The sequence below is a fragment of the Serinus canaria genome, chromosome 4A, assembly GCF_022539315.1.
Source record: "Serinus canaria isolate serCan28SL12 chromosome 4A, serCan2020, whole genome shotgun sequence".
Classification (NCBI taxonomy): Eukaryota; Metazoa; Chordata; class Aves; order Passeriformes; family Fringillidae; genus Serinus; species Serinus canaria.
In genome coordinates this window covers 16,766,041-16,789,837 of record NC_066318.1, presented here as the reverse complement: position 1 = coordinate 16,789,837, position 23,797 = coordinate 16,766,041, and the positions used below count along the sequence as shown (strand labels likewise).

At 45.2% G+C, this 23,797-nt stretch overlaps 1 protein-coding gene across 3 annotated transcripts in view; it reads left to right on the top strand.

Annotated features, from left to right (window-relative positions):
• Positions 1-23,797, top strand: part of AMOT (angiomotin) — a 51,832-nt gene that overhangs the window by 8,639 nt on the left and 19,396 nt on the right. For 2 of the 3 annotated variants that reach the window (XM_018914270.3, XM_009090303.4), the window contains exons 2-7: positions 7,997-8,162; positions 9,561-10,479; positions 16,994-17,447; positions 18,850-18,994; positions 20,325-20,417; positions 22,947-23,092. In XM_018914270.3, the coding sequence (XP_018769815.1) occupies positions 9,608-10,479; positions 16,994-17,447; positions 18,850-18,994; positions 20,325-20,417; positions 22,947-23,092 (1,710 nt within the window). In that variant the 5' untranslated portion in view covers positions 7,997-8,162; positions 9,561-9,607. Of the gene's footprint in view, positions 1-3,010; positions 3,239-7,996; positions 8,163-9,560; positions 10,480-16,993; positions 17,448-18,849; positions 18,995-20,324; positions 20,418-22,946; positions 23,093-23,797 lie in introns of those variants that run through there. The other variant, XM_018914271.3, reaches the window with a different exon arrangement.

Below are 23,797 nucleotides of genomic sequence, written 5' to 3'. Positions count from 1 at the left end.
TAACTTTTTTTTTTTTTTTAATACTAAATATTTGAAATTCTTTGGGAGTTTGGAGAGGTCTTTGGTCATTTTCCTTGGTAACCACTGTTGGGCTAAGGCTCATCAGTATTGGTCACAGTATAGAACCAGACTTTGTGTAAATGACAAAGAAGTTTGCTGATCCAATAAAATTGGTTTTTAAAGGCTTATTTGTATTAGCAAAGCACTTACAGTGTCCAATTGTAGACCAAGATGTTGTTGAACAGTTCTCTTATATGGATGTTTATGAATTAAGGCAGTTTAAGATTTTGTTTAATGAGTTAATTAGTATTTGTAAGACCTTGTCTAAGAGTTGTGTCACGGTAATATTTTCTTTAAAATGTTTTGTGTCTCTACACAACTTGTTTTTTGAAAGAATTACTTAATATATTAGGATTATTTACTGTAACCCTCAAGGAAAGTAATTCCACATTTCAGTGACTTTGTTCCCATCAGGGTTTGGTGGACTTTTCCTGCTGTTCTAATTTGGGTGGTTCTGTGTTCAGCTGAAACAAATTTGATTGCTTCATACTGGGGCTAGCCTGTTTTGTTGTGGGGCTTGGGAAAATATATCTTCCTTGTTTTCCCATTGTCTTTTGGAAAAGAAACAAAGCTGAAACCTCCTCTGTATTTTTGGAGGGTCAGAACTTAAAACCAGTGTGAGATGGCATCCCTGCCTGTGCTGGGGGGGTTGGAATGAGATGGGTTTTAATGTTCCTTCCAACCCAGACCAGTCTGGGATCCTGGGATAGCCTGTGGAGGTGCACAAGGAGGTGGTAATCTGGAATTTTCTGGAGTCATCACAGCTGAGTGCTGATTTTTGTGTTGGGTAAAAACAAATTTGGAACACTTTTTACTGTAAATGAGTAAGGTTGAAGAGACCAACAGCCGTTACATAGCCTGTTCCACCCTTCCTTTGGGTAAGATCAGGGATCTGGGGAGAGCAGGCACAAAAGAACACTCCAAAGTTACATGAGAAAGAGCAGCTTTTGCTCTCATCGAGTTGGGATTGGGTGTGGAGCACTTGGATCTTCTTTAGAAAAGAAAAAGTTATGAAAAAAGCTTAGCACTGCTGGGGATAGAGTGGATTTAGCATGTGCTGAAAGCCCAGTGGATTTCTGATTTGGGGGAGCAGGGATGGCAATAGGAACTGTGTGTGGGACACTGCTGGCCCCATGCCCTGCTGCTCAGGGGGGTTGAAAGGAGCTTCCATGGAGCAGTCTCAAAAGGCTGGGATGGAGGTCAGGGCCCAGGGTGGTGCAGGGGGAGGCAAACTGCAGGATGTGTTCCCTTGGGAGCCCAGGACAGCAGCTTTTCCTGCCTGGAGAGGCTCTGGCACTGCATTCCTCAGGCAGGGGAGCGCTGAGTGTGTTTCCTGCACAAGCCCTGCTGGCATTGACTGAGCTCTCAGGGGCAGCAGGGAAGGTTAATCTCCTTGGATTTGTGCTGCAGGAGCTGTGTGTTACCTCTGCTTTCTGTTCACTCAGTAAAGTTCATTTTGTTCATTAGGGCTCTGAATCTTTAACTGTTTTTCTGCAGCTGCTGAGGATCCTTTGCAGAACTATCTTCTCCAGCTGTAGAAAACACTCAGAGGGTTCCTCTGCCTTCTGCTTGCACAAGTCCTGGGGTGCCAACATCCCTGATCCATTTAGGCAGGATCTGTGCTTGCTGTTACTGCAGAAAATCTTCCTAGCAGTGAAGAAGTTTCTGTTAGCAAGGCAGAAGTCATGCTGGTGTGGTTTACACGAGGTTTCCTAAGCAATACACCTAAACCCAATTATTTCCTACTGTAACTGCATCTGTTTTAGAGTGGTTGCTGGAACACTCACATTGAAAGAAATCAATTCCCTGAGTGACATATTTGTGGCAACAAAACCCATCAGTATAGGCCAAGACTTAGCCAGTCACCGCTGTGCTAAAATGAATGGAGTAATATCTTCCTCCCAGTGTGGTGGTGAGGCTCAATTAATCATCTTATAGGTAATTAAAGGTTTTTTTACAAGGTGCACATGAAAAGCCCACGTGGTTATGATAAAAGAACAACACCAAAACCACTTTTATAACATCCTTGCTGTCTAAAAATGCAGTGGGCTGGATCTTCTGAAGGGTTTTAGTTTTAATTCATATTTTTAACCCATGGCACCCACTGAGATCTCTCAGTGGTGTTGGGCTGTCCCAGTACTGCACTGGGTTTGTGCCCTTCCTTGGGCCACAGCATCTCTGGCTGATAACTGGCAATTTACCTTTATTTTAGCTGTTTCTTTTTCTAAAGGAAACAAAAAGTAGAGACCTGAGACCAAAGGAGGGGCATTCCTGCCTGCTTTCTGGATTCTATGAAACAGCATTCTGGAATAAGAAGAGCTCCTCCATATGGAGGCTTAAAATAGTTTAAATTGTGGTATTGCTAGAAAAAGCCAGAAAATTCCATGCTAAAGTTAGGCCATAGTGGTTGTTTTCTTCTCTGCATCCTCCTCCACCTACCTTTTTTTTAATTTGTGTCAACTTATGATATAAATTTTCAGGATGTCACAACTGACATATGAGGAAAAACTACCTTAAGGTGGCACAAAATGGATATATCTCTTTGAGGATCATTTTTCCATTGTTCTCAGGGCTGCTTAAGCTTTTAGCTTTGAATTTTGACTTTATTTTTAACGTAGATGCTGATTCCAATCTTTTTTTTTTTTTTTTAATCTCAGCAGCAATTAAAAGAGTCTGATCCTATCTGTAGGGACAAATGATGCACTGTCAACATTTTGCTCCCTTCTGATAATGCACATGAAACTGGTTTGCGTGTTTGAAGATTACATTTTACTCTCACATGGTTTTCATTATCTGAGAGCCCCGAGGAGAGGCCTGGACTAAATCAGGGAAGGAATGGAGAAACCACACAATGCAATGAAACTGGTGCTGAGGCATAGTTGGGATAGTTGTGGGACAGGGGCTGCTGACGACAGAAGCAGGGCGCTGCCTGAGTGCCAGCAGCAGCCAGAAGTGGAGCATTCTCAAAACACAAAACAAAGCTTGATGTTGAATTCAAACTGCAGCTTGGGCTTGCAGCAATTCCCCAGTTCTGCAGGAATAATAACTGGAAATCGCTGAAGTTTGAGGCAGATGAATCTTGCTTGCTCTGTGCTGGGAGGCAGCCCTCTGAAATGAGACCTGGTGTGGCTGAAGCTGCGTGAGCTTGAGCTGGTTTTAGCAAAAAGACATCTAAAAGGTGAGATCTTGGTCTTTTTGGAGTTGGTAGCAGAGTTTCCGTTGCCTGTGCTGGAGTATGTGTTTCATTAATTATGCAGAAATGGCAGTACCTGCCCCTAAAGGGTTGTGACTCTGCAGATGTGTGAGCAGTTAGGTAGTGCTGCATAACTGTTTAATTGAGTGGTGTGGTGTCTTCATGTAGAAATAGTCTCAATAAAAACAGCTGGTTTTCCTATCAGACTGGTATATGCAGAATAAATTGTCCTGCTCCTGTCACTTTTAAAATTTTAGGGAGGAACTTGAAATCCTAAAGCATTCTTTTCAAAGTGCTTAAAAGCCACTACACATTCCTATTTATACTGGGCTTTGTAAGTCTTTATTCTTTTTTTCCTTTGTAATATAAAGCCTAAATTATGTTGGTGAAGATTATAGGAACTTCCCTGTGAAGAAATTGATACTTTTTAGTGAGGGGAGCAGTAATTCAAAGGTCAAGTAAGGTCTTGTCAGTTTTTTCCTTTGAGATGTAATTTAGTGGGGATCTTCCCATGGTGATGTCTTGACTTATTTATCTCCAGCCAGGCCAAGCAACTTGCTGCCTTTTGTTTAGGCCTGCCAGGCTTCCCTGTGCCTGGTGCCAGTGAGTGTTTGAGGGTCAGGATTAGGGACAGTCTAATCCTTGCTCAGGTGGACTCAGTTTGGCTGGGAGAGTTGTTAAAACCGGGACCAGTCTTTGGTTGTCCTCCTGGCCTTCCCTTGCTGTAGCAGGATGATCTAATACAATGGGTATGCATCTTATTTGCCCCCCTGCGGGTGACATTGTTCTTGTTTTTCGTTAAAAGAAGGAAGTTTTTCTTGTTTGCCCGGTGACTCTGCCCTTCTGGAATGAAGATGAGTAATGCTGGCAGCACTCCATGCACCTGCTGGGTGCCACCCTCCGGGATCACCTGAGCCAGGGGCAGCAGATGGAGGCAGGCAGGGCCAGGAGGGTTGAATGGGAGCTGGGGAGGTGTTTATGGTTGGAGTCTGGAACCTCCTTCTGGTTAGGAGCAGGTGCTAAAATGATCTCACAACGCTGGGACTTGTTGAGTGCTGCCTTGCAGGTCTGGGTGTTGGCGCCAGACGCTGGGAATCTTTATTCTCCAGGACCAGCCTGGTGTGTATTCTCTCCCTTCTCCTCCTCCTACTTTTGGGTAGGACTGGAAGGAAGCAAAGAGCATTCAGTGATAACCTCCAGTGTTCATTAAATAATTTGGGACCTTGCCTCTGAGTCCCTGATGCTCCCAGCCACTCCACAGTGAGCCTTTGTGCAGAACAGCCACCCTTCCAACGACACAGGTTGAGTGATTTCTGCAGGATCAGGGATCAGCCTGCTGGGCTTTGCATGGGCCATGGAGCAGCAGAGGGTTTCCATTACCCAGGGGTGACTCAGCATGGGAGTATTGCCCAGGGACCTCACAGCTGGCCCTTTCCACCCTGTTTCCTGTCCCCTCCTCTATTACAGAGTGCAGGTCTGTCTGAAGAAAGCCCAGCACCTAAAAACCAGCCGAAAACTTCATCTGCCTGGTAGCTCCCCATCCCCTGCTGCCAGCCAGGATGGGCAGTATCACGAGCACATCCTTTAAGAAACCACAGAATTGCTTTACAGAATTTGCTGCTGGAGATTGAAGTCTGACACTGGATTGTTTCAGGTGTGACTGACACAAAACTTAGGAGTAAAACTGAAAGTGCCTAACTGTAGTGCAGCCCTGACGAGGTGGTGAACCTGTTCCCATCCCACCTGATGTGTAAGCTAATTAGCTCCTTGGCTAAGCAGTAATTCTGGGCAAGTATGCACAGGCTGTCCTCACAGGGACTCTTGCATTCCTCTTCGTTTCACAAGCTACAGAAAGATGCTTCTCTTTGCTTGTGAGGTTATTATTGCTCCATGCAGGTTAATTGAGCTATAGCATTAGAGCCACTCATCAAACAGTGGTGAGTCGCTCACTTGTCTAAGCTTGTTTATTTTTATAATGCTGGAAAATATTTGCATGCTGTACAGAAATGTGCTGCTTTGGTTCCCTACAGCCTGGCAGTATTATCATTTTAAATTCTTCATTAATCTTCCTTCCTCACGAGGGACTGGCAAGGTTCCTGTGCATAATTACATGATGTTTAAGTCAGAAGCCTCAGCTACTGGGTTTTTACACAATGCCCTGCAAACATGAGGCTTTTCTTCCTTAAATAGTACCTACATTACCTCCATTTTCTGTCCATTCTTGATCTCAGCATAGTGAAGCATTATTTGCAATTCTTTAGTTCTACCAGTTCTAGGTTGTGATGTTTCCTCCAGAGCTTTTCCCTCAAATTACCTGCAGTAATTTCAGACCAGAGTTTAAAATGAGGTGTAGGATGATAAAGCTGCAATGCTTGGGAGCAAATTGCAAAATTGATTCAGCCTGGGAAATCTCACCATGGTTGCTTGGATGAGATTTGATCTAAACCTGATTTTTCCCCTGGAAAAGGTGTTTCTAGGCTTTGTGGCTATGGAGAGTGCACCATCCCATCCATACAGTTTGGCAGAGTTGTTGGCAGTCTGATTTCAGCCCTATCAGTCATAATAGATGTAGGCTAAACCCCCAAATACGTCTCTTTAAAGTATCTACAGATTCTTCCCAATTTCCTTCCAGCTCTATCATAACTTTTCCAGTGCATCTCACTGATTTGCTCCTCTGGCACAGAGAAAACCGAAATTGCTGGAAGAGCCTGACAAAAAAATAGAGTTTGGCTTCCAAATAAATAACACATGGGCTTCAGCACCAATTGTACTGTTCATTTTTGTGTTTTGTTAATAGAAAAGTTAACTCACTGGCTCTGCCAGGAGTTTCCAGCCTGCTCAGAAAGCAGATTCCAGGAATGCTGCCACCCAAGTTAGTTGCACAAGATTTTCTTTGTTAATTAAAAATAATGGGATAAAACTGGAAAAAAATAGGCTACCAGTTGGTATTTAAAGAAAGTGGATTTGTTGGCCAGAATATCTTCATATTGTATCTCAGCCCACCTTTTGCTTTGGGTTTCCAGGTTGATTTCTAGTTTACACCCACACTAAAATTAGTAGTATTCAGTTCCAGCAAATGTTTTCAGTGTGAACTGTGCCCTCCCTCCATCAGCTCAGCAGAATGAGCTGGTAGTGCTGAGGAGTGAAGCTCTGCGTGTGAAATGGTTCCTGGAGCCATTTGAAGGAGTTAAACATGCACAGATTGGATTTGTCTGTTGAAAAAAATTCTTTAAGGCAGAGAGGCAGAATCTCAAGCTGGATTGTATCTTTGTATTAAAAAAATAAACAATCCCCCCCCCCTCACCTCCTTAGATTTTTCCAGTTGAGACAAAAGAAATCTTTGGGTGGAAAGGCAGCATCATATTGCATAATAAAAGCCTTTTTATACTCTAATAAAAAGGGTTGCTCAGGGCAGCTTGGTTTAAAAAAAATTATAAAAAGAAAGAGTCAGTGATGATTCTGGTGTGAGGGGGATGAGGAATCCTTAACTTCTGTTGTGCAACACTGGGAAAAGAGGCTAGAAATTGCTCTAGTTATCTGCTATCTTTAATGCCTGGTTTAAAGGTTCTTACTGCATATTTGCTGGCAGCTGTTTTCAATATATCCCTCTCGAGCTAAGTCACCAGTTAAGAATTTGACATTAGCTGCTTTTTTCAACCACCATCTTGAAGTACCACACCACACAACACTGCCTTGTTCTCTCCTTAGATATTGTTCATGTGCCTTGAAATTGCTGTTGACACCTCAAGTATTTAACTTGCAGATCTGAGATAGTTTTTGTTGGGTGTGGATTTGTGCTGTAATAAGTCAGAGACAGAAGTATCCACGTCTGCATTCCTTCACTACATCTGTTCACTTTATTTTTTGCAACATTCCAGGAAATTAAGCTAAACTATACATATCAATGAATATTTTTAGTTTTGCTGGTTCTGTTTTCATTGCCTTTCCTTAAAGTATGAACACACTGAGTGCACAAATATATTCCACATCTTTTGCATTGCTTGTCTTTTTCTTTAGGACACCTTCAGTAACTGCTTCTTGTAACATGCCTAAATACACATTGTTCTGTATTCTCCTGCTTCTCCTCTCAATGGTTAAAGTTTCTTTACTCCTTCATATTCTGAAGGAAAAAAGTAACGTAATTAAAGAGTGTTTTGGGAATTAGAGCTGTGCTCTGCAATGTATTTCTGGCATTAGCTCTTGTCAGTGTCCTTTTTTTCCCCTGACTTTCCCAGTCTGTAAAATGAAGCTAATATTCACAAACTGATCATTCTCACAGTCCTTTCTGAGGCACAGTGTGTTGAAGTTTATCAAGCATTTCACAGTGTCACCGTCCAGCAGAGGATTTCTGCTGACACAGTTTGAAATACTCAGCACCACTGGCAAAGGATCCATAAGCACAGGGCATCCTCATCTGTGCTGCAGCTTTCATTCTGAGCAAAAAATAAAACAATGGAGTTAAAGAATTAGCGGGTTTTAATCACTGTTTCACTTGGAGGCACAGATGGGACAAAGCATTACTTGGCAACATTTAATCTTGGAGCAGAAATGGCCATGATTAAAGCAGCAGCTGGAGTAGATTGCTGGGGACACGGGGGTTCATTCATCCTAAAGGGATCAAAATTGTTGGGCTCTGGGAGAAAACAAGAAGCTACAAAAGGAAAATCTGAAATATGGGCCAAGGTTTATTAATTTGAGGGTCTCATCTGCTGATTAAAATGATGTTTTCAATGCTTTCCTCAGAATTATTTTGGGAGTGAGGAGAGTATCAAGTGATCCGGCCTGCTGAAGAGGAGCCTGAAGCCATCTCTGAGTGGAGATCTTGGGTTTGCAGGAGGAAGGCTGAGTGTGTCCCCCCATGTGGCAGAACTGCTCCTCCTCACCAGGGAACTCCAAGTGAAGGACAAAGGTATGTGCCACTTCAAACAGCATTTCAAAGGACTCACATTCCAGGTCAGCTAACAGGGCCTGAATTCCTGCTGTGGTGGGCAGCCTGGAATGAGGTGGATTTTAACTTTCTCTTCATTAAGATTTGCAGAAGGCTTTTGTGTGCCCAGTGGGAGTCCTTGTCTTGCAGGGGTTGGCCGGTCTGAGGGAGCAAACGAGGCGGTTGTGGAGATGCAGCACAAAGCAAACCCTTCAGGCATCCCGGTTCTGCCACAGAACAAACTGTTGGGAACGAGTTACCTTCTCCTAAGGGACAGTGTAATACAGAAAAAAGGTCACAAAAGAAAATGCTAAAACACCAACACGTGTTCTGCTGTCAGGGCAGAGCTGCAGCTTGGCCAGTGAGTGAGGCTTACTCTCTGTTCTGAGCTGTTCTAGCTCAAAAGTAGCTCTGCTTTCAGTTACATGTCTCAAAGGTATCATTAATTTTTGATATTTCAACTCAGGCAAGGCCAATGGGCCTGAGTTTCCATGACACACTCCTGACTCCACTGGGAGACCGAGCAAAATGGAATTGCTGTTGGTCACTGGTTTAATCTGTACTTAGGATGTGCCTGACATTGGCTTTGTGTTTCTCTCATTGGGACGCAGTGTTTTTTCCTGCCACTCAGAGGTCTTTTTCTGTTCCTTAGATCAGACAACTCTTTTTCCTCCCCTTGCATTTGCATGCATTCCGCTGAGGGTATTTAGATGTGTGAGGATTTGGTTGCCTTTGTACAGCAGGAAGTTCCCGAGTCCTCACTTGCACCGTGCCTGGGGTTTTCTGCAGCGGGGAGAAGAGGTGCTGATCTCACTCTGGGCATTTCATAACTCTGAAAACCTGCTGGCTAACTAGGTATTCATTAATTGCTTTATCCAAGCCGAGAGATTTCTTTACTTCTTTTGAACCGTATGCTATCTCAATGGGCCTCTTTTTTGTTTTTTTTTCTCTTTCCCTTAAAAGTGACAAGTTGCTGTTTTCACACTTCTATCCTTGTCTGCCTACAAATATGGGAAGTGTATTTCACTGTTGGTAACTCCAAGTATAAAGCAAACAGGTTTCAGGCATTTTAACCATCATCCTGCGAATTCCACGTCTCCTTTTCGCCCGAGATGCTGTCTGAGGTATTTGGCACGCATCCCTACAGCTTGCAGTGGATTGATTTGCCTATAAACTTTCAAGTCACCTTTCATCACCTTTCTGAGGCTTTGCCCCCCGGGCATGCACGTCCTTCTTAGGTCTCCACGGGCCTTGATGACCCCCATTGTTATGGGAACCTTTGGTAATCTAACCTGCTTTTTTCTGTATTTCAAGCCATCGCTTCTGAATGTCTCTCCGTCTATCCACTCAGGCGCTAATAACCGTGTCTCCTTTCCTTAGGTCAAGGGCAGCTTTTACATTCCACCCAAAAGGCACCACACTTTGAGATGAGGAATTCAGAAGAGCAAGCAGCTACGACAGTTTTACAGCGCCTGCTGCAGGAGCAGCTCCGATACGGGAACCCAAATGACAACCGCAACCTTCTGGCCTTACACCAGCAAGCCACAGGCAATGCCCCCCCTTTCAGCAGCACCGGCAGCCCGGCCTCTCAGAACGAAGGGCTGAGCTCCCAGGACCACCAGCTCGTGACTCATGCTGCCCGCCAGGAGCCCCAGGGCCAGGAGATACAGGTGGACAACAGCATCATGGAGAAGCAGCTCTCGCCGCGGCTCCAGAACAGCGAGGACCTCCCGACCTACGAGGAGGCCAAGGTGCAGTCGCAGTATTTCCGGGGCCAGCCGCACGCCAGCGTCGGGGCCGCCTTCTACGTCACGGGTGTCACCAACCAGAAGATGAGGACTGAGGGGCGGCCCACGGTGCAGCGGGTGAGCCCGGGGAAGGTGCACCAGGACGAGGGACTGAAGGACCTCAAGCAGGGCCACGTGCGCTCCCTGAGCGAGCGGCTGATGCAGCTGTCCCTGGCCACCAGCGGGGTCAAGGCCCACGCGCCCGTCACCAGCGCGCCGCTCTCCCCGCTGTCCCCGCTCTCTCCCCAGCAGTCCAGCGACCCTTACAAAAATTCTGGCTCCAATGAGTTCTACAAGAACTCGGTGCAGCCCCCTTCCCAGCCCAGCATCAAAGGAATGGAGCAGCGGGGGCCTCCCCCAGAGTACCCTTACAAAAACGTGTCCACCCCGTCTATGAACTGCAAGCCTCAGGACTCGGGGCATTTCTATAGTGACCATCGCATGAGCCAGCAGGGAAGATCTGATGGGCCTATGATGAGGTATCAGCATCCTCCTGAGTATGGCTCAGTCAGGTAAGAGAGACCTTAAAACAAGTCCTGTGACAGCCACGTAGAGAATGACAACATAAAACTCAGTCCATCACCCTCACTCCTGAGGCAGGTTTTCCTTCAGCAAAGACCCCATGTGAGATGACATGTTGTGTTCAGCTGCAGACTGTCTAGTAGGACTGTTACCTGCTTCAGTAGCTGACTAGAGAGGCACCAAGCTTTTTTACAAAAAAACAAAACAAAAAGATCCAAAACAAGCCAACTTGTTTTTATGGTATGGGGAAGTTCAATGCTGAGGCTCCAGAATCTCACAAAAGCTTTGCTACAAAAGCCAAAGTTATGGTGTGATTCATTGTAGAAACTTGCAGTTATTTATTGCAAGACTTAAGTTGTTCTTTAATTACATCCTCCAGAAAAAGGTTTTTCTTCAAACTGTATCATGTAGGAAAGGTGAAAGTGAATGAAAGCAATTATGGTGCAGGTAGCAAAAATCACCTATGAGCGTCCTGTAGAGTTTTTAGAATTTTATTTTCAGTGGCCTGAAGTGTAGGAGAGGAAAATGGAATATGCTTTGTGCCTCATCCCAGGCTTGGTTGTTCAGCTTTAGCTCATTTTTCTTCCATCATTTGAAATCTCAGCCTGTTCTGGTTCCCTCTAGATAAGGAGCTGGATTTGGCTTGAGCCAAACACTGATGTCCGTGTGGGAAGATGAAGTTTTATTAAGGTGGGCTAAAACCCCAGCTTCACTTTACCTGTTCCCATACCATCTCATCTCAGCCTGACACCAGGTGGGATCTGGTGTAACGATTTTTGGCCTCATTTTGAAGCTAAAAGGGTAATTCAAAGGAGCAACGGGAGGATGTAAATTGAGAGGTCTCTGTGAATTTGTGTTTGCACATTTTGAGGGGAGCATGAAGAAACCAGGCGGTATTTGGGAGCAGAGTCTGAGCTTTAGGGAATTTGAATCTGCTCAGAACCTTCCTAGCCCTATGAGGAGCTATTTTCAGAGTTTGTCCACCATTGTTTGTGATCTGAAATGACTTCAGCAGCATACAAGCCTGATGAAAAGGCCCTTTGATCTGGCTAAATAAATAATAAAGAGGCCAGGAAAAGGGGAAGTAAAGGGTTTAGGGGGGGTAATGATTGTAGAAGCTCGTTGCAAATGTTTTTGCAAATTCAAAGGCCTCGAACCTCTGTGCACACGGGACAGGGAAACAGCTCCTCAGTGGTTCTGCTGCATCAGAAATACTCCTTACGTTATATGCAGTGAGATGTAGCCTGCTTGCTGTTCAAGGGAGAGGTATTTGAAAACACGCCAACAGTCAGCTCCTCTAGACAGGGTGATTTTTGTCTGTATTGGATGGATCCTGGCTGCTTTGAAAGAACATGGTGGGGGGAAGGAGGGGGAGGAGAAAGGTTCAGCTGGCAAGGTTTCCAGTAGGGGAAGCAACTGAAATTTGTCTTCAAAGCACTGGGAATCTAATGAGGTTACTTTTTAACCTAAATAGCTGCACAGAGGAGAGGTTTCCTTTGCAGGCAAATGCTGGACCAGTAGAACAATTGCAAGACTAATCCATAAATTATAGAGCAGTGTAGCAAAGGAAGGCAGGGAGTCCTCTATTCCCCTCCCTCTCCCACATGCTGTAAGAGAAACTGTCATTTAGACAAGAAACCTTCTGTGTTGCTAAAGGTGCAGCTGGGTGATGGTGTGGGGATTTTAAAGGCAAACGGCTCCGGGGAGAGCTTTTGCCTCTCACCAGGAGCGTCCTTGCAGTCTCCAGTTTTCCTGCACCGAGGCTCGGCCTTTCTCGGGATTCATTTGGATTGGTAAATGTGTGCATTTTTTGAACTGTGCGTCAGGGAAACAAAGCCCCTTCTCTCTGCTCCCGAAGCCACACCCTTTTCTGCGGGTTTTTCCCCTCATTGTTCGGGGGAATTTGAGGGTGACCTAATGATGCAGTTAAATAAAACTCGTTGAGCAAGATAAACATTGGGGAATTCACAGCATTCTCATGCTTCACCCTCCCCAGTCTGGGAAAGGAATGGGCTGTGTGGTAAGTTTAAACCAGTCTGCAAACAGTTTGCCTCACCTGCTCCTGGGCGGTGTAAGTTTGGGAACAGTGTATGTTGGTAATGATGTTGGTTTAATGTAAATACCGGGCATGCCGGAGGCATCTCTGCTGTTGTTTGGAAATTTTACAGAAAGTTTAGAAGAGGGCTGGCCACATGTGAAGCTCCAGAGTTGGGTTCTCTCCCTAATACTTCAGCTGCACTTGAGCATTGGTAGTGAAAACCCTCCAGTATAAGAGCAGAGCATGGATGCCTTGGCCTCTGTGTCCTGGGGCTGCAAGGGCTCCTGTGGCAGCACAGTGAGAGCTGGAGCAGCTTTGGGTGCAGAGGAAGGCCCTGTCTGATGCATTTTTAAGTGCAGAGGAAGGCCCTGTCTGGTGCATTTCTAGGTCCAGAGGAAGCTACTGTCTGATGCCTTTTTGGGTGCAGAGGAAGCTCCTGTCTGGTGCAGGTTTGGGTGCAGAAAAAGCCCCTGTCTGATGCCTATTTGGGTGCAGAAAAAGCCCCTGTCTGATGCCTATTTGGGTGCAGAAAAAGTCCCTGTCTGGTGCAGGTTTGGGTGCAGAAAAAGCCCCTGTCTGGTGCAGGTTTGGGTGCAGAGGAAGTTCCTTGTCTCTCTGATTCAAGCGCCATCCTCTGTCTGGAGCCCAAGTGACTGAGCTCCTGCTGGGGTGATTAATCCCATCGAACTTCACAGAAAGTTTTTGAGAGGGAGGTCTGCAGAATTTGTCCCATAATTAGTAAATCACTGTGTGCACTGCGTTCCCCTGAGCAGCATCAAAGTGGGGGCTAATCAGGTGTGACTGGGCAGCAGAACTAAAATTCCTGGGTTTGATTTCGGCTGTGTAATGGAGTGGAGCCTGCTCCCTCCCCCGGGCAGCATTTCCTGGTTTGTGCAGGAGGGGAACTGGAGCTTCTTGAACATGAAACAGGCAGGAGAAGCTGGGAAAGCATTAGGAAAAACCCTAACGAGCCAGAGACCTTTCCTGGTCCCTTCGTTCCTGGGCCTCCCCACCGTGCTGCTGTGCGGGGTCACAAACCTTGTGTGTGACCCTGTGTCCTGGCAGCCTGAGCACCCCATGGCTGCAGAGCTGCCCTCGCTCCCTGGCTCTGCCTTCCTGCCCCAAGAGCTCAGCTCACCCTGGTGGTTGCAGAGCCATAAATCCACGTTTGTACTTGGCCCCTGTGGAGTTGCTCTGCTCCGTGCCAGAGAGCAGAAATTCCTGCGTGGTGCACAGAGAAGTGGCCCTCAAAGTTATGCTTTCAAACCCAAACACTTGTGGGGGTAATTGCTCTGAGTTTTGTTTTCCCCCTGCATTTGGTTTATTCAGGTCTCTGTGACACTGAGGCAAATGGAAGGAGGTTGTGTAATTTTGTTGTGTACGTGTTTTGAGAGTCTGCATTTTTTCTGAAGTGGTTGGTTCAGATAAAATTGTGATTGCTATTGCAGGGTTACCTGAGGACTCATTCTCTCATGGAGGGAATTTTCTGCTACCATTTTATCAGCAATACTGTTAAGTGACACCAATAGTCATTTTTACCTTTACATTTTGCAGTGTAGCATAAAAAATATTGAAAAATCCAAATTGTGTTTGTTTACCTTTCTGACTCACTCTACCCAAAATTGCTTTACCAGAGAAATAAATTCTTCATTTCTCTTGTTAATATGAAGAAATCCCACAGCCAGGTATTTTTTACCCACAAAATATATGTAAGTATTTTATAAGACAAAATTGTAAGCAGTGGGAATGCCAAAAAGTTCTTTGAATGTGTGTGTAAAAGTTTGCATACCAAATCTTAAAAAGTCTGGTGTCACTGTGAAGTTACTAGGATTTTTAAATACAATTTTTTTAAAGATGATATTTTTAAAATATAATTTTTAGGATGTATTAACCCAGCTGTGGTGTCTCATTCTGCTGGGAATATAAATGCATTTGTGACATTTTGGAAGCCCTAATGCTGTTGGTAATGCCACAGAACTAGAGGCTCCAAGCTCTCATGTTCTAGCTTGAGCCCACAAGATTGGTATAATTTCAAGACTATGAGAGGCTTTGGATGTGAGTGCCAAGATGCTGGAATTCTTGGAAATGTATCCTGTTTAGAAATACTCAGCCACGATTTCCTAGAGTTGTTCTTTACAATAGGTTTAAAAAGAAAGGATCATTACAAGGCATGTCAGTGCCACTGGCCCTTCAGAATCAAAGTGCTGCTGTTGTTTTTCTTTGGCCATCATTTTGTTCATCTCATTGGTGCTTAGGATGGCAAGGTTCTGCCACTGGGCCTCTGGTGACAGAATAACAAGATGTTTTTAGTCAAATAGCTCAAAATGTTAACATTGGCATCTAAATCATCCTCAGGAGGTTTTTAAGATTAACTCACTGACACCAGTCTCCCTGAGTAACTGCTCCAGGTTGTTTTCAGACTGGAAAAGAGTGTTTTGTAGGTTGAAAATTGGTTTTTTTTTGCACCCATGAGGCAGACTGGCAATGTATTTCTTTTTGATCTAACTCTGTGGGTCATCACAGATGAAATGTCACAGCAAGGTTATTCCCTAATTGATTACAACATCAAAGCAGAGCTGTGGTGATAGGTAAAGAATAAACTCAGGGAGATGAGTGGTTTGTGAGGATGCAAAGTTTTAACTGCACACAACTGGGCTAAGAAAGCAGCTGGAAACCACCTGAGACAAACCAGGTGACCTTGAGCATGGCCTGTGGTGGTTTTGCCTCATCCTTCATTATGAGGACTGGCAAATGAAGTTAATGAAATCAGTGCAACAATAAGTAGAGCTGCCCCCCTGGGAGGAGAAGAACCAAATTGCTGCTACTAAACTGAACATTCTTGAGGAAATTAATTGCACATCACTCTTCTGCATGACCCCTGAAATCCTCATGCTGCAAATGATCATTTCTGAGGAAATACAGCTCCTGAAATGATGCTGCTGGCAGGGACCACAGTCACCTGAATGTGAGAAGGAGAAAAACAGTAGCTGGAGCAGTGATTCTTTGTTTTTTCTTAGTTAACAAAGGCTAGATTTGTTTCCCCATTAAGGAATTTGAGCGGGAGCTTGGAGGTTTCTCTGCAGGAAAGCAGGGCAATGAGACATGAGGGGCATGATGCTGAAATAGTGAACCCTGTGCTGGGCTGAGAGCTGCTGAACTCCCCTGTGCTGCTGCCAGATGTGAGCGGTGGGTGCAAGGAGTGATTCCTTCTTTCTTGGAGAGCAGGAAGGATGGTGCTGAGTGTTTGCACTTGGGCTCAGAGGTGTTGTGTGTAACCCTTGAGCTCCCAGCTCAGCTTCCTGCTCACTGCTGTCAGTTCCTCCAAGGCTCCTGGAGCTGTGGGAATGCTGTGAGCTGCCTTGTCCATCCTCTGCAGGGCAGGAGTCCCTCCTGGGAGCACAGGGGTATTCTGTAGCAGCTCTGGCCAGGTGGAACAACAGTGTGTGCTTTTCCAGCTGCAGGGCTGAAGTGCATCCCAAAGGGTGGGAATTTTGTCAGAGCAGCAGGACATGCTGAGCTTCCAGGCTGGGTCTGCTCTGGCCTGAGCTCCATGCTCAAGAAGAGACTGGCTGCAGCATGAAGAGGGAGGGACTTCAACTGTTAGAATAAAGAACATCCAGAGAAGTGAAAGGTTGAATGTTTTTGGAGGAGAAAGCAAATCCTGCCTCCTGAGGTCATCCAAGCATGATAAATCCACACAGTCTTCTCAGGGAGATTTCTTACTTGGCTAATGCAGCAGGAGTTGAGCTGGGGATCTCCAGAGCCTGGGAAATGTGAGAGGGTATAGCTTGGATTTAGTTCTGTGGTGGACTCAGGCATGTTATAGATTGTTAGATGTGTCTCTGATAGCCTGCAGAGGTTACTGTTAGGAGCAGGAAACACATCTACTGCATAGGACAGGGCAGATTGGAATGAAATGCTGCTTCTGATTCTTAGGCTGGTTTTCAAATCCTTTAATTGTCTCATTTAACCAGGCTGCAGCTTATTGATTGATATTTCAGAAAGCTCAGATCAGTGATGCTGGAATAGTAGCATCAAGCTTAGCCAATGCTTTCAACTCTCTGTCCTGGCTTGCAGAAGAAAATTGTTTTCTCGATGACAGATGGCACATTTAAGGCCAGACCAAAAGAGCCTCTTCCTAGCAGTCCTTAGTTCAACAGTTTTATCCACAAAGTGTGGAGAAAAGTTGCAAAAATAATTTTGGCCAGTAGTTGTTGATGCACTTTCTCTTAGTACTTCTGTAAAGAATTAGTTTCTAGAAAACATCTTAGTGCCCTTAGAATAAATTTTCTGCTAAAGATTTGATTTTGAAATGCTTTTAAAAAATAGACTTCTAAAATGGAAGAAAGCCTCACTTGAGTCTTTTGTATGGGAAGACCTGTGCTACAGGGGCTACACACCTTGTCCCTGGTTTGTGCACCTTCCTCTGCATGACTATGATGGAGCCTGTGCTCTGTGTTTTCCAGGCAGAACCCAGATGTGCAGCTGCAGTTACAACAGAGACCACCTCACCACCACAGCCCAACTTCTTCCTTGACATCCCTGGGATCTTTGACTTTGCTCCAGTCTCCACCACCCTCTAGGCTGTCCCCTTCCCAGCACCAGCAACCTCTGACTCCCAGCCAGGCAGATCCTGGCGTTCTGCCACGGCCCCAGCAGCCTTTCTTGTCCAACCCAGTCCAGCAGGGGGATCTGTACCGACTATGCCAGCCCTTCCTGGGCCCGCAGCAGCAGCAAGGCGACTCCTACTCCGTGATGCCCCGGGCCCAGCAGATCCCTTCCCCCTACCAGCAGGTGCAAGTGGATCCTTTTGCCATCGTGTCCAGGGCCCAGCAAATGGTGGAAATCCTGTCCGAGGAGAACCGGTCCCTACGGCAGGAGCTGGATGGGTGCTATGAGAAAGTGGCCCGGCTGCAGAAGGTGGGTGCTTGTGCAATTCAGGCATTCTCCTGTCTCTGGTCTAGTCCCTAATTGAATCATTTAACCTGCAAGTGTTGGATTCCTCTGCTGAAGGGATTGATGATGTGCTTTAGAGTCTTTTGTGTGCAGATTGATTAGTCTGTGTCCTGTGCCTTTGGACATCAGCTTAACTTTGGCAGAAGATGGAATCAAAGCCTTCGGTTTTCTGCTAACTGTTCATTGACCATGCTCAAAAGCACATCCTCCTCAGCTGCTGAAGAGGCTGACTGTTTGGCTTGCTTGGCTAAGTTAAGGCTTGTCCAGGATAGCAGCAATTTCATTTTCCCAAAAAGACTTCAGAGCTGCAGGAAGGGCCTGCTTGGAGTGGCATGGGACCACAGCCACTGAAGGAGGCACAGGGGACATTGCTACAAAACTGGTTGGCACCACAGTGTGCAGGGCAAGTAGTGCTGCTATGGCTACACTAAAGACATTTGGACTGCAGGACTAGGACTAACACTCCTTTTGTCCCTCTCTCAACACCACACAATTTCCATGAAAACTTAATGTCTTGATTTGGACCCAGCTATTTGCTGCATTTGGCTTTATGGAACAAACAGAATAAATGATGCTAAGACATTTAAAAGGAAATATCCCAGTGAGACCCATCATTAATGTGCATGTGTGGAGGTATTTTCATGCTGCCTCACAGAAATAACTTCTTGATCATCAATGGTTTAAAGCTGGGCAGCAGGTCAGCTTTGCTTTTTCCTTGCAGCTGTGGAAAGGCTGATGCTACTTAGCAATTTAGGACTTTGTGGGCCTTGCTGTGCTCTTTGCACTGGGCTGTGTTTGGGGCCAGAAAAATGTGTGGCTGCTTGTCCTTGAGTTCAGGTGACCAGTGTGGCTTTCCACACTCATTATTCCCCATGTTACCTCTTACCAGGAACATATGTTCGTTTGGTTGTATTTTTTTGGAATGTTTCTGGCCAGGAAATACTTGAGAGAATTGTTTGACAGCTTCCTGATAATGACAGAAGGATATAAATGCACTTCCCTCCACCTCCCTGTTGATCAGTTGCTGTAGACAGTGCTGATGTGGTTTGCTGTGGTCTGGATCCACACTTCCATAGCAAGGAGAGTTAGGAGAGAATCTCCTGCTCTGGATGATCAGAGAAGCTTTACACTGAAGGATAAAGCATATCCCAAAAAGAAGGAAAAAGCATATTTCATTGCAAAATTATTCAGCCACTGGTATTCTTTCTATAGAGGGATTCATCATGGAGCTGAGAGTTTCTTTTACTTAGTGTATGAGTGTAGGTTTTCCTCAATAAAGAACACTTGAGACAAAGTAATCTCCTGTCTGAGACAATGAAATTTGTTAGTGGAAAATAGTAAGTGCTTGTTTTCACTTCCACTGCAGCTGGAAACAGAAATTCAGCAAGTTTCAGAGGCCTACAAAAACCTGGAGAAATCATCCTCTAAGCGGGATGCCCTGGAAAAAGCCATGAGAAACAAACTGGAAGGAGAAATTCGTAGGCTTCATGATTTCAACAGGGATCTAAGAGGTAAATGAAATAAAGCTTCTGTTCTTCAGTGCTGGGGGTTTTTATTGTTATGCTTACTTGGCAGGACAGGGTTTTGCTGCAGAATTCAGTGTCTGACACGACTGGAATATGACAGGATACTCAGGTGCAGTCAGTAGTCAGAGATTTTAAGCACTTGCTGGAGGAATGGAAGAGACAGGTTAAGGAGAGGGCTGCAGTCTTTCATTTCCAGCCTGTTTCTCATTGACAAGAAACATGTGATAAGCCAAATACCATAAACCAGATGCAGGCCTGGAATTCTCTCATGTCTTATATCCTAGAGACAATTTGTACAATTTGTTCAGTTTACACAAATGGAAAGAGGTTTTGCTGACTGCCTAATCCCACACCAGGCACGTTCACTTTATTTCCTGTCCAGTGACCCTTTTTGCACTGACATACAAACTGCAGAGTGTCTGTTCTTCCTGAAGGTCTTGTCATTCCTTATCAGTGTAGGCATCTGGTTTTTTGGATCTCCCTTCCTTTTCCAGAGTGAGATGTTATTGGTGTCTGGTTCTTGCTAAGAGGCTGAGGCAGCCCCATGGCTGGCAGCAGAGTGCTGTTGAGTGGTATTTGACCTTACTGGGGGGAAAAGTTTAAGCATTAATTTGGAAGGTGGAAATCATCTGCAATTTGACACTTTTGAAGGTGCACAAACAGTTGTTTAAACTGTAAGTTTAATATTTTTAAGAGAGCTTTCTGATTGTCCTGCATGCTCTCACTGCCTCATGTCTATTACTAAGATTCCCAGAAGTTGTTTTGCATCCAGGGAGTAAAGCCATACATTTCCCAGTACTGTCCACAAAGACCTGCATGAAATAATCTTATTCATAATAAAACACAGCATAAACATTTCATTCTAATTTTCACAGACTGATACAAGTTTTTAGCAGCTTGGAGCAGTAGAGCTGTTAAGCTGTTTTTAGGGTTTTACACTATTCCCTCAAGTCAGGTAATTGGACAACAGTAATTTAATCTCCTGTTAAGATTTAGTGGAGAGTTATAAGAGATCTTTTAATTGCATGGTGGGATTTGTGTGGAAAAAATAAAAGTATAAATTGAAAAAATAAACTTCTGTGTTATAGATGTTTAAAATAATTTCTTTGGACCTTTAACGTGTTTTGTCTCATTGAGTGTATTTCCTTAAGGACATAATTAAAAACATTTCAAGGGCGAGTGCCAGTTTCTGATAGAAATTAGCTGTAGAATCAGCAGATCCATTCCCCCAGCATCAGGAATGTCCTGAGCAGATGTAACTTAACGCTTGAAAGTTGTTAATTCTTTCTTTTGCTTTTATTGAATTGTTTTGCAGAACGCATGGAGACAGCCAACAAGCAGCTGGCAGAGAAGGAGTTTGAGGGGTCTGAAGACAATCGGAAAACCATCTCCCAGCTCTTTGCACAAAGTGAGTTTCACAGCCTTTGTGGGTCAGTGGAAAGCTCCAGTCACCTGGGAGGGAGGACAGTGTAGCAGGTTAATGAGCAGCACAGAAACCAGGGCAGTGGCAGCCAAAGCAGGCAGTGGAGAAAGGAGGAGGGATCCAAGAATCCCTTTTCTGTCAGTATCTAAAGTCCATCTGATGGGATTTATTAGAAATATTGGAGCAAAGGTATTTTCAGTTAAACCGTAAAATTAGTGTTTACCCCATAATTTACATATTTTATCCATCTATTTTATTCCTTGAAAGCTTTGAAATGAAGCCTTCCCCAGGCCAACAGGAGTCCTGGCATGAGTTACAGCCAGTAGGAGAGGAGCCTGCTAGGTCTCCTATCTCCTTCCTCTTTAATTTACCACTGCCCTATCCTGTTGAGCAAAAATAAAGGGGATGAACACTCCTGCAGTCTGCTGGGCTGGGTGAGGGTCAGGAATTCTGTCCACAGCAGTGGATTTATCACAAGGCAAACCAAAATGACGGGTGTGAAATGCTGCTTTTCCTTTGCTCTGAAATGTCTTGAGGCTGACGGCGTCGGGCCAACTTTTCTCTCATCCCACAGCATGCTCCACCCTTCTGACAATGCTCACTTTTCTCCAATTGTTATATAAAAAGGTAGTGCAATAAAATTGCAAAACAGAGTTTTTCTCTGTGGTGTAATAGACGTTGCAACTACCCTGACAGATTCTGCTGTCCCTCTCTTGTGTCATCTTTAGCTTATTTCTTGTGGTTTGCCTCACAAGCAAATGGCTGTCAGGGAGTGAATTCCAAACTCCTGGTGGTACTGGGAAGTCTGGGAGTTCAGTCTCTCCTGCTGGGTAGACATTGAGGTTCATAGGTGCACCCAGAAATAAGCTGTGGGACCTCTCCTTTTGGATGAACATGGAAGCCACAGTCCTGCATTTAATCAGTCCCAGCATTTCTAGGGGTGCTGCAGGCACTTGTCAAGTGAAGCAGTTCTCATTTGGAAAAAAAAGTGTGCAACAAAAACTCCAAAAGCCTCTCTGCAAGCATTTCCAGATTAACAAACAGCCTGGTAGCACTGACTGATACCTGCTGGCACAATGCCACCCTGTCTCAATGCAGCTCAGTGTAATGTGCTCACACTGGCAGCAGCTCATTCCTGGGTGGAGGAGAAATGCTGGGAAAAGATGGGAGAAAAAAAAAAAAAAAAAATCATGTGATGACATTTGTCCTTATGTCCTGGGCTGGCTCTGGGTTTGCTCTGCAGAGCTCTGGGTGCTGTTGGTGGACAGGTTTGTTTTGCAACCTGTGTGTGGGCTGTGTTGATTCCCTGGCAGAAGGGAATCTTTAGCTACTCTGTGTTGCTAAAGCTTTGCTCCTGGCTCTTTGCTGGCAGAAGAAAGGGAGTAATTGTGGTCCTGTAAATATAGTTATGCACATGCTTGCACAAATGGGCCTGTGTGCTCCATATGCAGTCTGTCCTAACACCCAGCACCTCGTTCCTGTTTTTCAAGCCTTCCACTCCTTGTCCTCATTCCTTTGTCGTGGGATATTGGTTTCTGGAATGCAGTTTCTCTGGTGTCATCAGTGCTGGGTGTAGATCACTCCGGGGAGTATTCTGTGGTTGTGTATGCAGCAAGTGGGTTAATGTTATCTTTGGAGCTGGTTGGCTTGAGCTGGGAATGGCAACATACACAGAGGACATCAGCTCTGTGTTGTGGCTTTGCCTTACACCCTTTGCGATAATTTCTCCAGTCTCCAATTATTTTTATCCTATCTGTGTTTTTATGAAGGCAGTGCCCTGTTCCTGCAACACTCAGCATTGCTGCTCCAGCTCTTCCTGGAGAGCAGCAGAAAAGGATGAGCTGCTGTGTTTGGAGTGGCAGGTCTGCTCTGGGAAGGGACAGAACAGATGTATGTGCCTCACTTCTGGCCCAGGGGGTCAATTTTACAGGCCATAGAAGAAGACTGAGGAGTTCTCACTGCTGATTTGTTTGCTGACTCCTCTGAAGATAATGCTGGGCGGGGGGGGGGGGGGCGGTCCTCTGAGACAGGACAGAATCCCCTACCAGTTTGGGGGGTCAGTGTGGAAAAAAGGAACACAAGTTTTTCAGGAAACAGTTTTTCAGCAGACACTAGTCTGCTATCTCTCTCCCCAGCCTGATATATTAAAATTACTCAGTTTGTTTTCCACTGCTGAAAGCTCAGAGGTGAGGAGGTGCCAAGTTTCACTAACCATCTGCATAATCACAGCAAATTACCTGAGTAACTGTACTGAGCGATGCACCTTCTGTTCCTTCTCACTATCTTTGTGGCACATTGCTGCTTGAAGGTACCATACTTGTTTTACAGGATTACAGGTCCTTCTCTTCCTTGAAAGCCATATCCTTTTCTTTTCCCTCTTAGCACTAGATTTGCATTCTCTTTCTTCTGAGAAGTCCCAGTGCAATGTTCCCTTCACCTCTGGAATGAAAGGCTCCTGAAAACTGGGTAGAGACAAGTGCTGTGCATTGATAGCTATCACTTTTTTATCCACAGACAAGGAAACACAGAGGGAAAAGGAGAAACTGGAAATAGAGCTGGCTGCTGCCCGCTCCACCAACGAGGACCAGCGGAGACACATCGAGATCCGAGACCAGGCCCTGAACAACGCTCAGGCCAAGGTGGTGAAACTGGAGGAGGAGGTAAGCATGCTGAGAAAGAGGAGTCAGGGTAGCTTGTGTTCCAGCAAAAGTGGCTGTGGGAATGAGTTTGTCTTGTGGAAGTTAGAAGGAAATCTGCTTTCTTCAAAGCTGTTTCTATCGGCTTAGCTGTGTGTTGACTAGCTAAACAGATAAGCCACAAATCTCTATTTCCTTGGAAATGCTTTTGTCTAAGCAGCCATATTTTGTTTTCTTTTTGTTTCAACTGGTAAAAGTGGGCTGGAAGTGGAATCTCAGCCCTGGAAACCTGCTAAACTTGGCAGAAATTCAGATCTGGATGGACTTTAAAGTAATATCAGATGAATGTGGCTTGTCCCTTTGTCAGGTGTGGGGATAGTGCAGATCACTGTGAGTGCCCAGCATTTGTAATAAGCTGGGCATGACCTTAGTTGTTTTCTCTCCCTTTCCTCCCAAGAAGGAATAATACATTTGAGCTGCTTAGCTGGGCAGCTTTCAAGCAGTTTCTTTTGTAGCCTTGTCCCTGCCACTCATGGCTCTCACCTTTGTCCCTTCTGCGTCAGAGTGTCCGTCCTTTCCTCCTGCCTTCTGCTCTCCTCTCAAAGGCCCCATTTCCCACTCCAGCCTCTGCTTCCTTTACTCCTACTCTTCCTCCATGGAGAGTCTCAGGAGGAAATCTCCTGACCAAGCACACTTCCTCACTGCAGATTTGTTCTCCAACCCTGCCAT